The sequence below is a fragment of the Antechinus flavipes genome, chromosome 1 (assembly GCF_016432865.1).
Source record: "Antechinus flavipes isolate AdamAnt ecotype Samford, QLD, Australia chromosome 1, AdamAnt_v2, whole genome shotgun sequence".
NCBI lineage: Eukaryota > Metazoa > Chordata > Mammalia > Dasyuromorphia > Dasyuridae > Antechinus > Antechinus flavipes.
The window spans coordinates 284511749-284528781 of record NC_067398.1 but is presented as its reverse complement, the minus strand read 5'-3'; the positions used below and the strand labels follow the sequence as shown (position 1 = coordinate 284528781).

The following is a 17033-nucleotide window of genomic DNA, read 5'->3' as shown; positions in this document are numbered from 1 at the left end:
TTGAAATTTCTAGCCAGTGATTATAATCAACAATATAAAAAAGGAAAATAATATGAATTCATAATTGGCTTGAGAATCAAAGGAGATAATATATGTAAAACACTTTACAAACCTTAAAACACAATATAAATGCTAGCTATTATTGTAGTTATATCAGAACTAGAGTAGGAAGCAATAGAAGGAACTGAATGTGACAAGGAGCAACTTGTTGATAGCCCTTAGGTAGCACAGTGGACAGAGAGTGCTAAATTAGGAAGAGTTGAGTTCAAATTCTGTCTCAAATGCTAAGAGCTAACATACCATACAGAATGAAACTCATTGGGCATAGGGGGATAATAATGCCCTCTTGCTTCCCTTAGGAGCAATGGATGACATTTATAGAGGCAGATTGAAGGTTTATATAAGGAACGACTTTCTCATCATTATTGCTGACTAAAAGTATTAGGGAGTACCTTGGGAGAGTGTGAGTTCATGTCACTAGAGGTTTTCAGGTATCCAGTAGAAAACCCCTAATCAAAAATGCTGCAGAGCAAAAATGACAAACTTGCACCAGCAGAACTCCCAAATGAGAACCAACCAGATTGAAATGTAATTGGGAAATGTTGAACAGAACAAAAAAGTAATGTAACATAATTAAAGTTAATTTGTGGTTTTTTAAGTCAATATGATATTGTCAAGATATTTGAGTTTGCACCACAATTGTAGAGGACATTATTATGGCAATCATCATTGGGCCAAATGACTTTTGTGGTTTCTTCTAATTTTTGGATCTTGTAATATATAAACTTCACTGAGTGAAATAGCTTTGTACACACTCAAAAAAAGTATAATATACAAAACCAAATATATTTCATATAGGCATCTAGCACTTTCTTTTATTTGTTTATATGGACATTTGAATATGAACTAAATAAAGAAAAGTTTGTACTTATTTCTATTAATAGGTTATAGTTATCCACATACATTATAAATAACTATCACTGGAAAAAACAACAGAAGAAAAACAGGATTAAAAAAAGAAAAATCTTATTGTAATTTAGTTTTAGAATATTATTTTATATATAATTATATAAATTATATATAATAAAAATTTAAGACAATAGTTAACTTCAATACAAATACTTGGAAAGAATCTTGGAATTCAGAATTATGCAGTTTGGGATTTTTCTAATACAGTTTATTTTATATTCAATAAAGCACATAACATGGGGGTATTAATTTGTTAATTAAAATACACTTAAATAGAATGTTCATATTGGTGATGCTCTGTAAATTGAAGAAAGAATTAGTTAAGATAAAAATTAACAAAATATAATCAGAATAGAAAACAAAATGGAATTAAAAACTAATAGAAAATTTAGTTAATTAAATCCACTAGAATCATAAAACAGGAAATTAAGAAAGAGTAAAAAAGGAAGAGAGAGAATGTTCCTTTTGATAGACATAAAGAAAAACAGAAGAGAGGATTTTCAAAATAGGATTTTCAGAATTAATAGGAAGTTAAAGCAGGAAAAAAAATAACATTCTTAAATTGTATTTTTCCTCCCCACCCAACCTTCTCCCAAAAAAAACCAGAATGAAATTCAGCTCACTATTATCCCAAACTCTGTTCTATTTCTCTTGATTTATAGGATGATGTTCCCTTGAGAAGAGGAAGAAAGACCACCAAAAAGCGAGAAGAAGAAATTGACATTGATTTAGATGACCCTGAGATCAACCACTTCCCTTTCCCTTTCCATGAACTCATGGTATGGGCTGTCCTGATGAAGCGGCAAAAGATGGCCTTATTCTTCTGGCAGCATGGGGAAGAGGCCATGGCCAAAGCACTGGTAGCCTGTAAACTGTGCAAGGCTATGGCTCATGAGGCATCAGAAAATGACATGGTGGATGACATCTCCCAGGAGCTGAACCACAACTCTAGGTAGGCTCATATAAATATGAGAAGGGAGGAAAGGATAACTCTAAAATAGTAGAACTACTCAGGTTGCTCAACATAAGCTTGACTTGAATTGATTTCAACTACTAAATCTTTGTGCTAAAATGTATAATTATGGAAGGTGGATTTTTAGGAGCCAGTCACACCAACAAAGCCCAGAGAATATTTGAGGAAATAGAAAACAAAGAAGAACTTCTTGATAAAAAAGTATTCTTTGTTTATGTACCTTGCTAATTACTAGGAATGCAAATGACAAACACAAATGGATTCTTTAGGAGGATATTTACTTTTTAGCTTATGCTAAGTTTTCCATTGTGGCCCAAATTAGATGACTGAGCTATTTATCTCTTGGTCTCCAAAATTCAATTCATTTCAACCATCTTTTAGTAGGCACTTACCAATGCAAGATATCATGCTAAGCACTGGAGATACAAAGACAAAACAAAAAGCAGGGACTGCTTACCTTACCTTCTACTAAGAGGTTTTACACTGTGAAAGTGTTGTGCCGCAATTCTCTTTTACTGTCCTGACTCAGTTTCCTTAATTGTCCTGCCTCAGTTTCCCTGAATTGTTCTGCCTCAATTCCTAATTGTTCTGGTCAATCCTGCAAAACCACTTCTCCCTCCTAATCATATTGAGCCAGATAAGGAGAAAGACCTTCTATCTTAGACATCATCAGACTGTCCCATACCTCTCCCTATTCTGTATTCCCAGTTTATCAGAATGCCTCCCCCGACCCCGTCAGAACTGGATTGATAGTCCCATGTCTTACTCTGCCCCTGCCTTGGTCTACGCCTGTAGCTGAGACACATACACACACACACACACACACACACACACACACACGCACACATCTTTCCCTTTTAAATAAAATATTAAAAACTTTCTAATCTCTATCTTGCCTCAATTTCTGTGGCATTATAAAAGCAGACAAATAAATATAAGATAATTTTTTCTTATCTAATATAAAGGAAGGAGCCTGGATGAATCATAAAAGGCATCCCATAGAAAGTAACACTTGAGATGAGCCTTGAAGAGGGTTAAAGATCTTGAGAAGCAGAGAGTAAGAAAGGAATCTATTCTAAACATTCAGAATATGGAAGCAGGAAAAATAATATCAAATCCAAGGAAAAGAAAGCAAGCCATTTTTGCTAGAACTGAGAATATGTAAAGGAATATAATGTAAAAGAAGTATGGATAGGGAGGCTGGATCTAGTGTAATGCTGGAGAAACTGAGGCAGGAGAGAGATTAGAGAGTTTTTAATATTTTATTAATGGAAGAGTAAGATTGACTGGACAGGACTCTCGTCTCAAATTATCCAGTCAGACAAAGATAAAGATATACTGGGACCAAGGAATCCATGTTGGTCCCAGGGCTGGAGGAGACTGTCATCTCAAAGAATCCAGCGTCCAGCATCCAGCCGCCAGCCGCCATCCTCCAGCAATGAATGGAGGAACCCCAACTTCTTAAATACCTTTTCTCTGAACAAAGGAAGGGGTGAGAAGCGCGAGAAAACTGTCAGGATGGAAGAGGACATAACCCCCCAAAACCCAGAGACAGGATGTCTGAATACACAGAGAGAGATAACGATGTCAGTGAAATATCTTGGAATATTTTAGAGGGATATTGTAAATTTTGAGGACAGAAAAGAGTCAGGAGGTCTACTCTCTTGTTTATCTTGCTTGGGCTAACAATTTATAACCTTAGAGTAACTGGTCCTCAGTAATGGACCGGGGCGGGGGGGGGGGGGGGGGGGGGGGGAAGAGGTGTTTTACAATTTAGGGGATTGACAAAGAACAGTTAAAGAAACTGAGACAAGGGAAACTAGTGCAGGGAAACTGAGTCAGTTCAGTTAAAGAAAACTGTGCCATTACACTAGAAGGTAAAAAGCTTTGAATGCCAAGGGAATGCCAAGGCTCAGGGAACATTGAAAATTTTGAATAGGGGGTCATTTCCCTATGGTCAGACACCTGTGCTTTAGAAAAATTACTTGGCAGTTGTGTAAAGCAGAACACTACAGAACTGGATTAAAATATATTTGAAAAATATTAATAAAAGTAAATTTAAAATAAAATAAATAAAAAGTAAATAGAAGTTTTTAAAATTATAAAAAATATAACAATGTTAATATGTTGTTTTCTAAGTCAATATATGACTCACAGAGATCCTTAGATATGGGTTAGTAGGTTCTGTTTCTATTTCAGTTTGATACCAATAAGGTGGAAGACACATTAAACATGGAAGAAGACATTAGAAGCATTAGAAGCAGAATCTACTTAGGAAACTATTATGGTTGCTTAATCAATAAGTGATAAGGATCTAAATTAGGGTAATAACCTCTGTGAATGCAGAGAAGGAGGCAGATGTAAAATGTCACAGTGGAAGAATTGATAAGGCCTGGCAACTATTTAGATACAGGGGATAAAGAAGAATCAAGAATCATTCCAAGGCTATACACCACAATGATTGGAAAGATATTGGTGCCTTTTAAAAATGATGAAGTCTGGAGGAGGAAAAGTTTTAGGGGAGAAGATATATGAATATATTTAAAGTACAAAAGAGAATTAAGCAGCATTTGGATCCTATTTGCTAAAAATTAATAAGGTGAAAAAAAGAAAAACTATGGCTTGATTCACATTTGGCAGTAAAACAATGTCTTGTGTTGTGATAAGCCTCTTCTAGCTCTTTCTGATCTAATCTTCCTTTTAAAAAAATAAATTTTTATTGATATTCTTTGTGTTTATGTCTTCTAGATTTCCTTTCCCTTTATAATAATTTTTAAAAAGAAAGAAAAACATGAGGCGACAAAAAACTGATCAACACTTTATAATGCTCTAATTTGGAGCATTCCACACTGAGTTCTGCAAAGTGAGGAAGGAGAGTGTTCTCATTCCTATTATTTAGAGCCTAGCTAGTTCTATAATTTAATAACATTCCATTTCAATTCTTTGTGGTTGTTGATCTTATTCATATTATTGCAATTATTCTATATGTGGTTTTCTTGACTGCTTACTTCATTTGTATTAATTCATGTAAGTTTTTGCATGCTTCTCTGTACTTCTTGTTAAAAATACACTCTTGACAATGAAAATCAGATATTGAGGAAAATTTATTAAAAAAGAATTTTCTGGCCATAAGTGGTTCTGCTCCACTTAGGGAGCTCTGAGCATAGAAGCAGAAGAAGCTTTATAATTTGGCATAGTTTTTCTGACATATCCACTATATGTTTCCCCTAAATATGTACAAACATGTTCCCCCTCCCTCATCATTCATCCCATGTTCAAAATGGCAGAAAACTCCTCTTGCAGTGTGTGTTGCTTAATATTCAATTAGCCTATTAAGCTGGCTCAATAGGGATGTATTCACGTCAGACCCCAACTAGGTTTGCGCTGGAAGGGCTATTATCTTAAATTTTTGGTTTTCTCAAAACCACAAGACTCTGGCTGAATCCAATTGTGCCTTCCTGGCTCCCCAGTTCCTTGCTCAAGACTTTTATTGATCACTTAATTGTTCTCTGGAATCTTAATCTTCTTTAACCTCTCTCTTTCTGAAAATCTCTTGGTCAGTTGTACCCCCTATTCCACATTACCACTACCTCAAAGGTTGCAACACTCTGGGAAAACCCAACTTTTCAGCATTTCTCACATTGTCATGTTTATTTTTTGTAGCATAATAATATATTCTGTTACATTTGTATACAATCTAGTTAGCCATTCTTCAGTACATGAGAATCTACTTAATTGTTGCTAACAATATTGTGGTATAGATGGAAAGACCTCCTTAAAATGTATGCCTATCAATGGAAACTCTGGGTCAAGGGATTGGAATAATTTTTGGCATTTTTCTTCACATAATTCCAACTTGATTTCCAGAATTGTTATACCAATTTAAAAATTAACCAACACTATCTTTTAACCTAGTGACCCAATTAGAGCTGTTAATACTCCCATTCTCTGCCATTCATGTAGAGATAATGTAATAGAGTATATAGAATCCTGGGCTCAGAGATAGGAAGATCTGAGCTAAATTCCAGCTATAGCATTTACTAACTATAACCTTGAATAAGTTATATAACTTCTCCAAGTCTTATCCATAAAATAAGAAGATTGAACTAGAAGTCCTTTAAAGCCTCTTCTAGCTCTTTCTGATACCTTATCTGACATAATGGAGGTTTTAATAAAAGTTAGAATTGGAAGGAATCTGGAATGATTCTACTATCAAACTCTAAACTGTTTTTTAAATATCCTTTAATGACTTCTAACTGCAAATAAATGGCAATTATTTGGAGATTAGAGAAACTTCAATTCTGCCATTGTTGGAAAAAACTAAACATGGTTTGTGGTAAGATAGCTGAAAAAGTTTTGAGAAACTAGGAGAAAAAAGATACTAAAATTAAAGGTAAAGCTAGATAAGTTTCCTAGGTGGTTGCCATTAACCACTTTTTTTTTTTATAAACTGTTGTTCTTTTCTTTTTAATACATCATTCTCCTTCCCCCTCAGTCAATAAATAAATATTTATTAAGCATCTATTATGTGCCAAGAAAAAATAAACTATATATAGAATAAGTTGGAAGTGATCAACAGAGGAAAGGTAATAGAATTGAGGAAGAATATAAAAGGCACGAGGGACAATGAGTGAAAATTCTTTCTGGGAAACTATAATCCAACTGTCAATATACCAGAGTTTCAATCAATAGATGCAGTATCAATACAGAAATAATAATTAATAGCAGTTGGGATATATCTGGTGATTCCCAGATGACTGGGCATTATTCCTCCGGCTAGTTTGTGGTAACTGAACAATTCACCAGCTCACTAGGTCTTATGATTTTCAGCCAAACTTGGATAGATGGTCTCTACTTCCACAATAACCTAATAATACAATAACAAATGTTGGGGGACATAAACCTGCCAAACTGAGTGTATGCCCAACAATGCCACATGTGAGGTATCAGCCCATTAGCACTAACACTAGAAATCTAACCAAGTTTCTGAATAGTTGATGCAGAAATTATTTTTAAAGTCAAAGTAATAGCTTAGCTAGGACACACTGAAGCAGAGCTAATGAAACATAAAGTAGGGAAAAGGTCAGCTACCTGATTTGGAGCCAGAAAACCTGTGTTCAAATATCTGCCATTTAGTACCTGTTTGTCCTTGGGCAAGTAGTCTGACCTCTCTCAGCCTTAATTCTTTCAACTGTAATATTAAAGGGTCTTTAATGTGATTTTTTTTTTTTTTTTTTAGCTCCAACACCCTACAGGATACTCTGGAGGAAAAAAATTTTTTTTCAACTAAAAGGAAAAAGGATCAAATAGTTTTTTCTTGAACTATTCTCTTTCTGCCTCAATACCTAATTTGTATTTTTGTTTCCCCATTATATGTTTTTATATATGTTGTTTCCCCATTAGACTATGAGGTCCTTGAGAGCAAGGACTGTCCTATCTTCCTTTGTAACTCCAAGTGCTTAGCACAGTGCTTGACATATAGTAGACAACGAATAAATGTTTTCTGCCTGACATGTGGCTCACAATTATATAGCACTTTTAAAGCATACTAGGTTCTGATAATACAAAGAAAAGCAAAACTGTTTTTGCCTTGAACACAAAGAGTTCATATTCTAATGAGAAAGACCACATACAAACAGCTATGTGTGTATATAGGATAAGCTGGAGGTCATTCTCAGTGTGAGGAGTGACTAAGAGGAGAGGGGCAACTGGAGAAGATGTCCTACAGAACATAAAATTTGAGCAGAGTTTGCCAGGAAGCCAGTAGGATGAGATAAGGAGGGAAAACATTTCAAGCACTTAAGCATCAAATAAAAACCACAGTCAAAAGATGGAAGTGTAAGTTGTGAAGGGCTTTAAAAGACAGTGGATTTTTTTTTAAATTTGATCCTACAGAAAATAGAGACAATGGAGTCTGAATAGGGGAATGACATGGTTAGACTTCCCCAACAGAAAGATCATTCTGACTGGTAGGTGGAAGATGGGATTGAGTCAGAAAAGCAGTTGGAAGGCTATAGTAACAGTTCAGATATGAAGTGAGAACCTTCACCAAGGTGGTGATGGTGTCAGAAGAGAAGACATATACTAGAAATACTATGAAGAGAGAAAGAATAAAACTTGGCAAACACATCTCATCTGATCCTCAAAATACAGTGAGATAAATGCTTTTTTATTTCATTTTATAGAGAGGGAAACTAAGACTGAGAGATGCCAAGAATCACACAGCTAGCAAGTATTCTGAGTACAGATTTCAACTCTAAGTCCAAGGCTCTATCTGCTTCACTCTGAATGTCTTTCCCATTCTGGCCCATCACCAAAAGAATCTTCCTCATTACCTTATTAATACTTCTATTGCAATGAGTAGAAATCCCAAGAAATTAAACAAACTTAAGCTTTTCCAGTTAACCATTCTAGTTTCATAATCAAAACATTCTAATCTATATCTCTCATTATATCTATTCCCTTTTATTGAATATCAAAAAAATAAAAAAGAATATCAAAAAAGAAAACCATTCCCTATATGATTGTACATTGCCTCCATCTTAAACTCCAAGGATTTATGATTTCACTAGTACAAGAGCTCCTTATCTCCTACTGGTTGGTTGGTTGTTGTTCTTTGTTCTCAAGGAGAAACAAAATGTCACTCACTATAATAGAGTCTAGTTACAGCATATCCAACTGTGACTGATCAGAACCAATACAACTTCAGAATGCTCTGTCACGGGTTGAACATAAATAATCCTACTAGTATCAATCACAATCTCGCTATACCTTACTCTGTGTTTTTTGTGAGTTTTCATAGCTAAATATATATATGTATATATATATATATATATATATACATATATATAATCATTTGAAAAGCCACTCCAAATGTAAATAGGCTGGTCCTTCAAAGATAAAGATTCAAAAATCCAATCTGTCATTGGATCTATATCAAGTTCTCTAGCTTTTTGGAAATCTAAGATAGCTAATTGGTATAACAGATCACTCAATGTAATGTGGAAGATTTTGATTCACGTTTTGCCTTAGACAAGTCCCTTACCTTGTAGAGCCTTAGTTTCCTCATCTATAAAATAGGAGTGATGGATAATAGCACCTATTCCAAAAGTTTGTTGTGAGGATCAAACAAGATTTTATATATATATATATAGTGCTTTGTAAGCCTTCAAATAAATACTGGCTATATTATTATTTACTATAATAGCTTTTAAGAACCTAGGGTCACCTCCCTCCCCCAGTATATAAGAAATGGACTTACTTCTGGCCAGAATAATCCAAATTATTTTTATCTTGATGATAATAACATTTACTTAATATGCTATCTCATTCGTTCTTCATAATAGCCCAGTGAGGTAGTTATTATTGTCATCCCTATCTTAAATAAGAAAATAGACTCAGGTATGATTTAGAACAAAACTTCTTAAACTTTATGGGAGTCACAAAATTATGATTTATTATCAGTAAATATTTGATTTGTATACCTATTTTATATATTTATATACACTGGGGTTGCATAAAACATTTCTCTAGTGAAAAGGAGTTGCAAGTAAGAAAAGTTTAAGAAGCCCTAAACTGAATCATCTCTAAGATTCCTTTGAGATCACTTAATTCAACTCCTTTATTTTAAGATGAGATAACAAAGGCCAAAAGTCACAAATATAGTTGAAATGAGACTTGAATCCCAAGTCTCCTGCTTTCCAATTCAGTGATTTTCCCACAATGCCACTGCAGTTTAGCAGCCATCTTTGAGGTCTAGCTCTAGCTTCCATTTATCACCTCTCCCCATTTCCTCTTAGACCCTCCTATTACCTAAGAGATTCCTAAGCATCTCCTGTGTTACAGGGACTTTGGACAGTTGGCTGTGGAGCTGTTAGACCAGTCCTACAAGCAGGATGAACAGCTGGCAATGAAACTGCTGACCTACGAGCTGAAGAATTGGAGTAATGCCACATGCCTGCAGCTTGCAGTGGCTGCCAAACATAGAGACTTCATTGCTCACACCTGCAGCCAGATGCTGCTCACAGATATGTGGATGGGCCGGCTCCGAATGAGAAAGAATTCAGGTCTCAAGGTCAGCACAGCCTAAAATGAACTGTGGATGAAGTGGGATTAGAGAATGATTTTAGATTTTATGAGCCTAGTCTAACATAGGACTATATTGCTTTCTATAGAAGGCATATATGCTTGAGGAAAAGCCATTCTCTAGGTTCAGTGGCAAAGAGAGTCTCTTTCCTTGGAATGATGTCATTCTGTACTCATCTAGCCTCTCATTGCTCATGACAAGGCCTAATGCCTAATTTCTTTGGCAGAAAGAAAACCTGAAATTTGCTAAATTGTACTGAAAGCAAAGGAGAACTAGTAAGGGAAGGAAGGGGAAAAAATATCAGGAAAGGGGCAAAGAAATAAAAGACAACAAAGCATAATAACCCCTACAACTTTAGAATCTGGGATTATTTCAGCAGACTACACTGAAGCTTATTTCTCTGTTATCCATGAAACTGGATTTACTAAGCAAAGTCAATTTTTTTAAACATATATTTAACCCTAACTACATAATAAAAAACCATAGATTTTAGTTCAAATCCCAGTTTTTCAATTTACTGTATAAAAATCAATTCAAGCAAATTACTTCCTTTCCTGTGCCTCAGTTTCTTCCTCTGTAAAATAAAGGGATCAAATAAAGTTAATCTCAGCTTTAAGATTCTTTGTATACATTTCCTATGTATATGTATAAAGCTAGCTACACTTGTAGCAAAAACCAGTTTCTTCTAGCATGTTTAAGTCCAATTTAAGGAAGCAAACTTTGTTGTTTTCAACAATTGTCACCCCAAATTACCTAAGGGAGATGCACTTGCATAGTCAAAAATTGATAAGCAGATATGTGTCTTTCATCTTTTTCAGTAGTGTTAGAATACTCTTTGATAACAATACTATTAGCTATTATAATTACTTGATTTACTCCATTTTAGAGCTGAAAAGGACTTTAGAAATCATAGAATCCAACTTTTTTTTTTTTTTCACGAATAACAAACACTGAGGCCCAAAGAATTGAAGTGAACTTTTCTATAAAATTTGTGTGATTAATGCAACAATGCTCTCCTCTAAGAGTAGGAACTGTTTGACTTTTGTCTTTATATCTTCTACGCCTAACCTATAACATAGTACACATTTAATAAATGCTTGCTGACTGATTAGATGGTTAGAATGAGGTTTTTCTCAGTTTCACTTCTGTCCAGGCCAAGCATATGTTCATTTTTACTTTTCTACCCAAAAGGAATGATTCACATTTGCTTCTTGGTGAAATTGTTTTCAGTTTTTCCACCAAAATGAAAAATTTTATCCTCACTTGCATGACATTCCCCTACTGAGAATGCAAATGATTCCCTTAGTACCAGCATCTATATACACACAACAGGAAGCATTATTTCCTCTGACACTAAGTAACCAGCATCATCTTAATCTGTTAAATGTGATTATTATTATTATCATTATCATTGCTTTAGGTAATTCTAGGAATTCTACTTCCTCCTTCAATTCTCAGCTTGGAGTTCAAGAACAAAGATGATATGCCTTACATGTCTCAAGCCCATGAGATCCACCTCCAAGAGAAGGAGCCTGAGGAACCAGAGAAGACTGTGAAGGAAAAAGATGAAGAGGACATGGAATTAACAGTAAGAAAAGGAGCATAAGTTTGGTCTATTATGGTATGAAATGACTACTCTTTGTGACTACAGAGGAGAATCAAGTCTGGGGAAAGCGCTGTTGCCTAAACTTCTTCTAAGGTCTGATGCTTGTAAATAGACATTAAAATTAGAAGTTTGGGACACTTTCCTTTTAAACATCAAAAGAAAATCTCATGTTGTTGTATATTAAAGGGCCACCTAGCCAGGAAGGAGTAGACAAAAATGATAGATTTGTCAGAGTCCCTAAGTTCAAATCCTGACTTTTTCACTTATTAGCTGAGTGACTTGGATAAGAAATTCTCTCATCTTTCTCCATTTCTTCATTTATAAAATGAGGGAGTCAAACTAAATGACCTCTAATGTCCTTCCTGGTCAGAAACTTTTCAATGAGGATGAAGGGCACAAGAAAAAGAATAAAATTCAAGAACATAGCACCCCCAAGTTTTCTAAATATACCACACTGGGGAATGATGAGGTTAGGAAATAACTTCAATGCAGAAACAGAGAAATATTGTAAGTTTGGTGAGCTCCTAACATCATTTAATTTCATTCAGTAGATATTCCTTTACCAATCAGAGCTTTAGTCTTCATCTTTTAGGGAAATTCAGGTTCTCAAATACAGGACTAATAGAATTTTGTCATTTCTGTGTTGGCTTTTATTAGCTTTTCTCTAAATATAATTATCCTTGCACAAATGTTTGATGCTTCAGGGTAGATCAGGTAGCTGGGGAGGGGACAGCCTCCTACAACGCTCGTTCTGACAGGGTGACATTCCCTGGATTTTATTCAAGGGTTAAAAATATTATCCTCAAGGCTCTCTTTGTATCTTTGGAGACACTGAGCAAGACCCATAAAAGCTCCTATAATTCCCTATTCCCATCAAGTGAAGTAGTATAATTGCCCCAAAGGTATTTCTCATGTATGGGAGGAAGTGGAATAATAATAGTACCCATTTCACAGAGCTGTCTTGAAGATCAGATGATATGCCTCTCCACTCAGTGGCTGAAAGGGAGTTGAGAGACCATCTAATTCAACCTCATTATACATATGGGAAAATTGAGGGAGTTGGTTAAGTAACTTGCCTAATGTCACACAGGTAGTATGCATCACAGGCATGAATGAACTTCATTCTGCTGACTCCAGAGCTTTTCTACTATGGCACACTGATTTCTGCTGAAGTCTACTGACTTGGTAACTTCCCTCTGTTGATTAACGACTGATAACTTCTGACACATTGATAGAGGTTTTATTAAATCCAATAAATTCATAGAGAAGTAGTATGGGAAAATGGATAGAGAGCTGACCTTAGAAAGAATTAGTCAGTCCATCAGTTATGTTTCTATCTGCTAAGCACCAGGGGTAAAAAAAAGGGTAAAAGATATTTGCTGCCTTCATTACATTCTAATTACAATTTAATGAGAGAAATAACATGTAAACAAATAAATACAAACAAGCTATATACAGAATAAATGGAAAATAAGTAACAGAAGTGTTCTAGAAGTAAAGACTTTCAGTAAAAGAGGATTTTAGTAGAGACTTAAAAATGGTCATGTAAACCAGTAAGTGGAACTGAGGAAAAACGTTCCAGACATGGAGGAAGGACAACAGGAAAAAATGACCAGAGCTGAGAGGTGGAATAGCTAAGATACCAATGTTACTGGATCAAGTTTTATATGGGGAGGAGTAAAATAGGAAGGAGCTAGATTATGAAGAGCTTTGAATTCCTGGAAGCAATAGGGAGCCTGGAATTTATTGAGCAGGGCAGTGACATGAATGCCCCTGTGCTTTAGGAAAATTACTTTAGTAATTGAATGAAGGAAGAAGTGGAGGGGGAAAAGACTTGAGGCAGGCTATTGCAGGTGAAGTGATATGAGCCTATATTAAAGTGGTAACAGTATCAGAAGAGAGAAAAGGACATATCAAAGAAAGGCCTTGACTACAGATTGGATAAAGGGGAAGGAGAGGTGGAAATGAAAGTTAGTGAGGAATCTAGGATGACTCTCAGACCAGAGGAGCTATGAGGATAGTGTTGTCCTCAACAATAATAGGGAAGGGGGGTTGGTATAAGGGGAAAGATAATATGTTCTGTTTTAGACATGTTTAGGACATCTAGTTCCAAAATATGTGAAAGGCATATTATCCTGTCTTTGACTTACTAGCTGCATGACCCTAGACAAGTTAATTAACTTTCCAGTGACACCCCTTCCCCTCCAACTCTCTAAGTCACATTACCTTGTCGAGTAGTATGTAGTAGAGGGAGTTTTCATATTTCTGTCTTGGAAATTTCCACCAGTGAAGTCATGGACCAAAAGAGGGGAAAAAGTACATTTGAAAGACAATGTAGCAAAGAGAATAGAATATGGGCCTCAGAAAAACTTAGGAATAAGTTCTGTCTCATGATATACCTGAGTTGTGTGGCCTTGAACAAGAGTTTCAGTAATCCTCAGATCAAAAATTATAGATGAGTTGCTGATCTTCACTGGTAAAGGCAGGTTCCCTAGACCAATGAAATACACACACACACACACACACACACACACACACACACACACACACACAAGTGCTATGAGTGTATATATCTATATATGACATTTTCATTTATATAATGCTTACTATGTGCCAGGAACTTGCATTAAGTGCTTTTTCCTCAGCATCTGAGAGGTAGGTGCTCTTGTCATCCCATCTTGCAGATGAGAAAACAGTTAAGTGACTTTTCTAGGTCTAGTAAGTATCTAAGGATGGATTTGAACTTGGATATTCCTGACTTCAGGACCATAACTCTATGCACCACACCACCTAGCTATCTTAAGTTCCAAACTAAAACTCAAAGGTACTTCATAATCTATTGATAAAAACCCTGCATTGAGGCCTAGTATATAGATTTTGCTTATATATCTATCATTTCACATTCTTTAAGCTTCAAGAAATCTTAAGAGACTGTTTTGCCTTCAGGCAGATATAGTGTTATTTCTGTGTAAGTTAACTAAAGTCCAGAGAAATTAAATTGCCGAAGTAACAAGATGTGTTTGACACAGGATCAGCAATCTCCTTACTATTTTCCTCACTATATCCTGCATATAGTTTGTTTATACATGTTTACTGGCTTGTTGTCTTATCATGAGATTGCGACCTTCTTAAGAGCAAGGAATCTTTCTTCTTTGTGTATCTCTAATGCCTGGAACATAGTAAGTACTTAATAAATGTTTATTACTCACTAGTAGTACAAAGGGAAACACAAGTACTCATCTTAATGAGGTGAAGATTTCTCTTGAGATTTCATTATGTTCGGTTCTGCACACATATATTGTATCTAGGATATACTGTAACCTATTCAACATGTATAGGACTGCTTGCCATCTGGGGGAGGGGGTGGAGGGAGGGAGGGGAAAAATCAGAACAGAAGTGAGTGCAAGGGATAATGCTGTAAAAAATTACCCTGGCATGAGTTCTATCAATAAAAAGTTATTTAAAAAAAAAAAAGAGAGATTTCATTAAAGGTCTTAGATTCAGGACACAAGGATAGGAAATGCTACTTGAATTGTCAGTTGGGCCCTCCAAATCTTGGAGTCAGCTACTAAAGTCCAATAGAATTGTCTGTATTCTAGCTCTTTATTTTGGGTCTTGTACCATTAAGCATTTTTAACAATGATGTAGATGAAAGCATAGATAATTTGTTTTTGAAATCTATATATAACAGGAACCTAACTTGAATAGGTAACATAAGAATAGGAAATACTAGATCCTTTAGGACTGGATTAACACAAATTTTGATAGATTCATACAAATCAAATGAAATTTAATGGGTATAAATGTAAAGTCCTAAATTGGGTTGAGAGCCTCAACTGTTCATGTACAAAGTATGGGGTAGAGATAGAGTTAGACAATAGTTCAAATGAAAATTTGAAATGGACTTAAAAGAGTACTTATTCATCAAATAAAATAACATAAATTATTCTTTTTGTAATGTACTGTTGAAATGTAATTATATATGTACCTGGGCTATTAAACATTTTCAAATATGAAAGGAAGACTTCCTAATCAAATATCCATCCTAAAGTGGGATGAGCATACCTTGGATGAGTGGGGGGAGCTCACTACCTTGAAGTAGTGAGTTTATTACTTCTGTCAGCTCAGGCTCCTGCTGATTCAAACTGGACCAAAGGGCCTAAAAGGTTTCATCAAACTTTTGAGATTTTATACTTTTAAGCAAAGAGGTTTCCACCAAACCACTGCCTGGTGATAGGAACTCTGTGTTGAGTATGATGTAGAATATATGAAGAAATATAGGGCAGCTAGGTGGTTTAGTAAATATAGTAAGCCAGGAGTCAGAAAGACATCTTTCTGAGTTCAAATCTGGCCTCAGATTTAGTAGCTATATGACCCTGAATAAGTTCCTGAATTCTGTTTGCTTTAGTCTCCTCATCTCTGAAATGACTGAGAGAATAACGCAAACAACTCTAGTATTTTTACCAAGAAAACCCCCAAGTGGGGTCAATAAAAAGCTACATGTAACTAAAACAACTAAATTACAATATGTATGAATACTAACACATTGAGACTAATGTTCTTTTTACTATACCACAGTGCCTCTATCCAGCAGGAGCCTGAGCTGACAGAAGTAATAAACTCACTACTTCTCAAGGTAGCTCATCCCACTTTAGGATGGGTATTTGATTAGGAAGTCTTCCTTTCATATTTGAAAATGTTTAATAGTCCAGGTACATATATAATTATATTTCAACAATACATTACAAAAAGAATAATTTATGTTATTGTATTTGATGAATAAGTACTCTTTTAAGTCCTTTTCAAATTTTCATTTGAACTATTGTCTAACTTTGTTTCTACCCCATACTTTGTGTGACCCAGCATATATGTACCTTGCATTGGCAGAGGATGTCATTTGAAGGGCTTTCTGCATTGAAGAAATCATTCAAACCTAAAGCAGAATAAAAATTTCAAAAATTGGATTGACATCTTTAAGTTTAAGCATAAGAACATAACTCAAGAAATATAATAGTAGAAGCTACCGTTTTCTTATAATTGGGAACCTATACGATAATCTAGTTACCACTCATTGTGATATACCTTTGAGGATCTGATTCTGTGGACAATTGTAGAATATAAGCAGTGAATTCCTAGAAAAATAAATTCTTCTTGCACAGGGAGACCACATTATTCCCCAAAGTTCTATCTCGGGGGGAAAAAAAAACACCTGAACTATCTCAGCCAAACAAAAGACATACCACTGTCTAAATGAATTTTGAAAACAAGTTTTTCTTGAGCAGAAATGCAAAAATAAAGTGAAACAAATTGGTAGGTTAGTGAAATCCATATTGAATAACAGTTACCACCTAAATTTTAGACAGCTGAGTGGCAGAGTACATAAAGTGCCTCAGTTGGAG

General features: G+C 35.2%; 1 protein-coding gene across 1 annotated transcript in view; it reads left to right on the top strand.

The window, feature by feature from the left end:
• TRPM3 (transient receptor potential cation channel subfamily M member 3) overlaps positions 1 to 17033 on the top strand; it is a 700360-nt gene that overhangs the window by 596312 nt on the left and 87015 nt on the right. The window contains exons 15-17 of the mRNA XM_051962081.1: positions 1632 to 1921; positions 9788 to 10016; positions 11449 to 11616. Coding sequence (XP_051818041.1) covers positions 1632 to 1921; positions 9788 to 10016; positions 11449 to 11616 — 687 coding nt within the window. The remainder of the gene's footprint in view (positions 1 to 1631; positions 1922 to 9787; positions 10017 to 11448; positions 11617 to 17033) is intronic.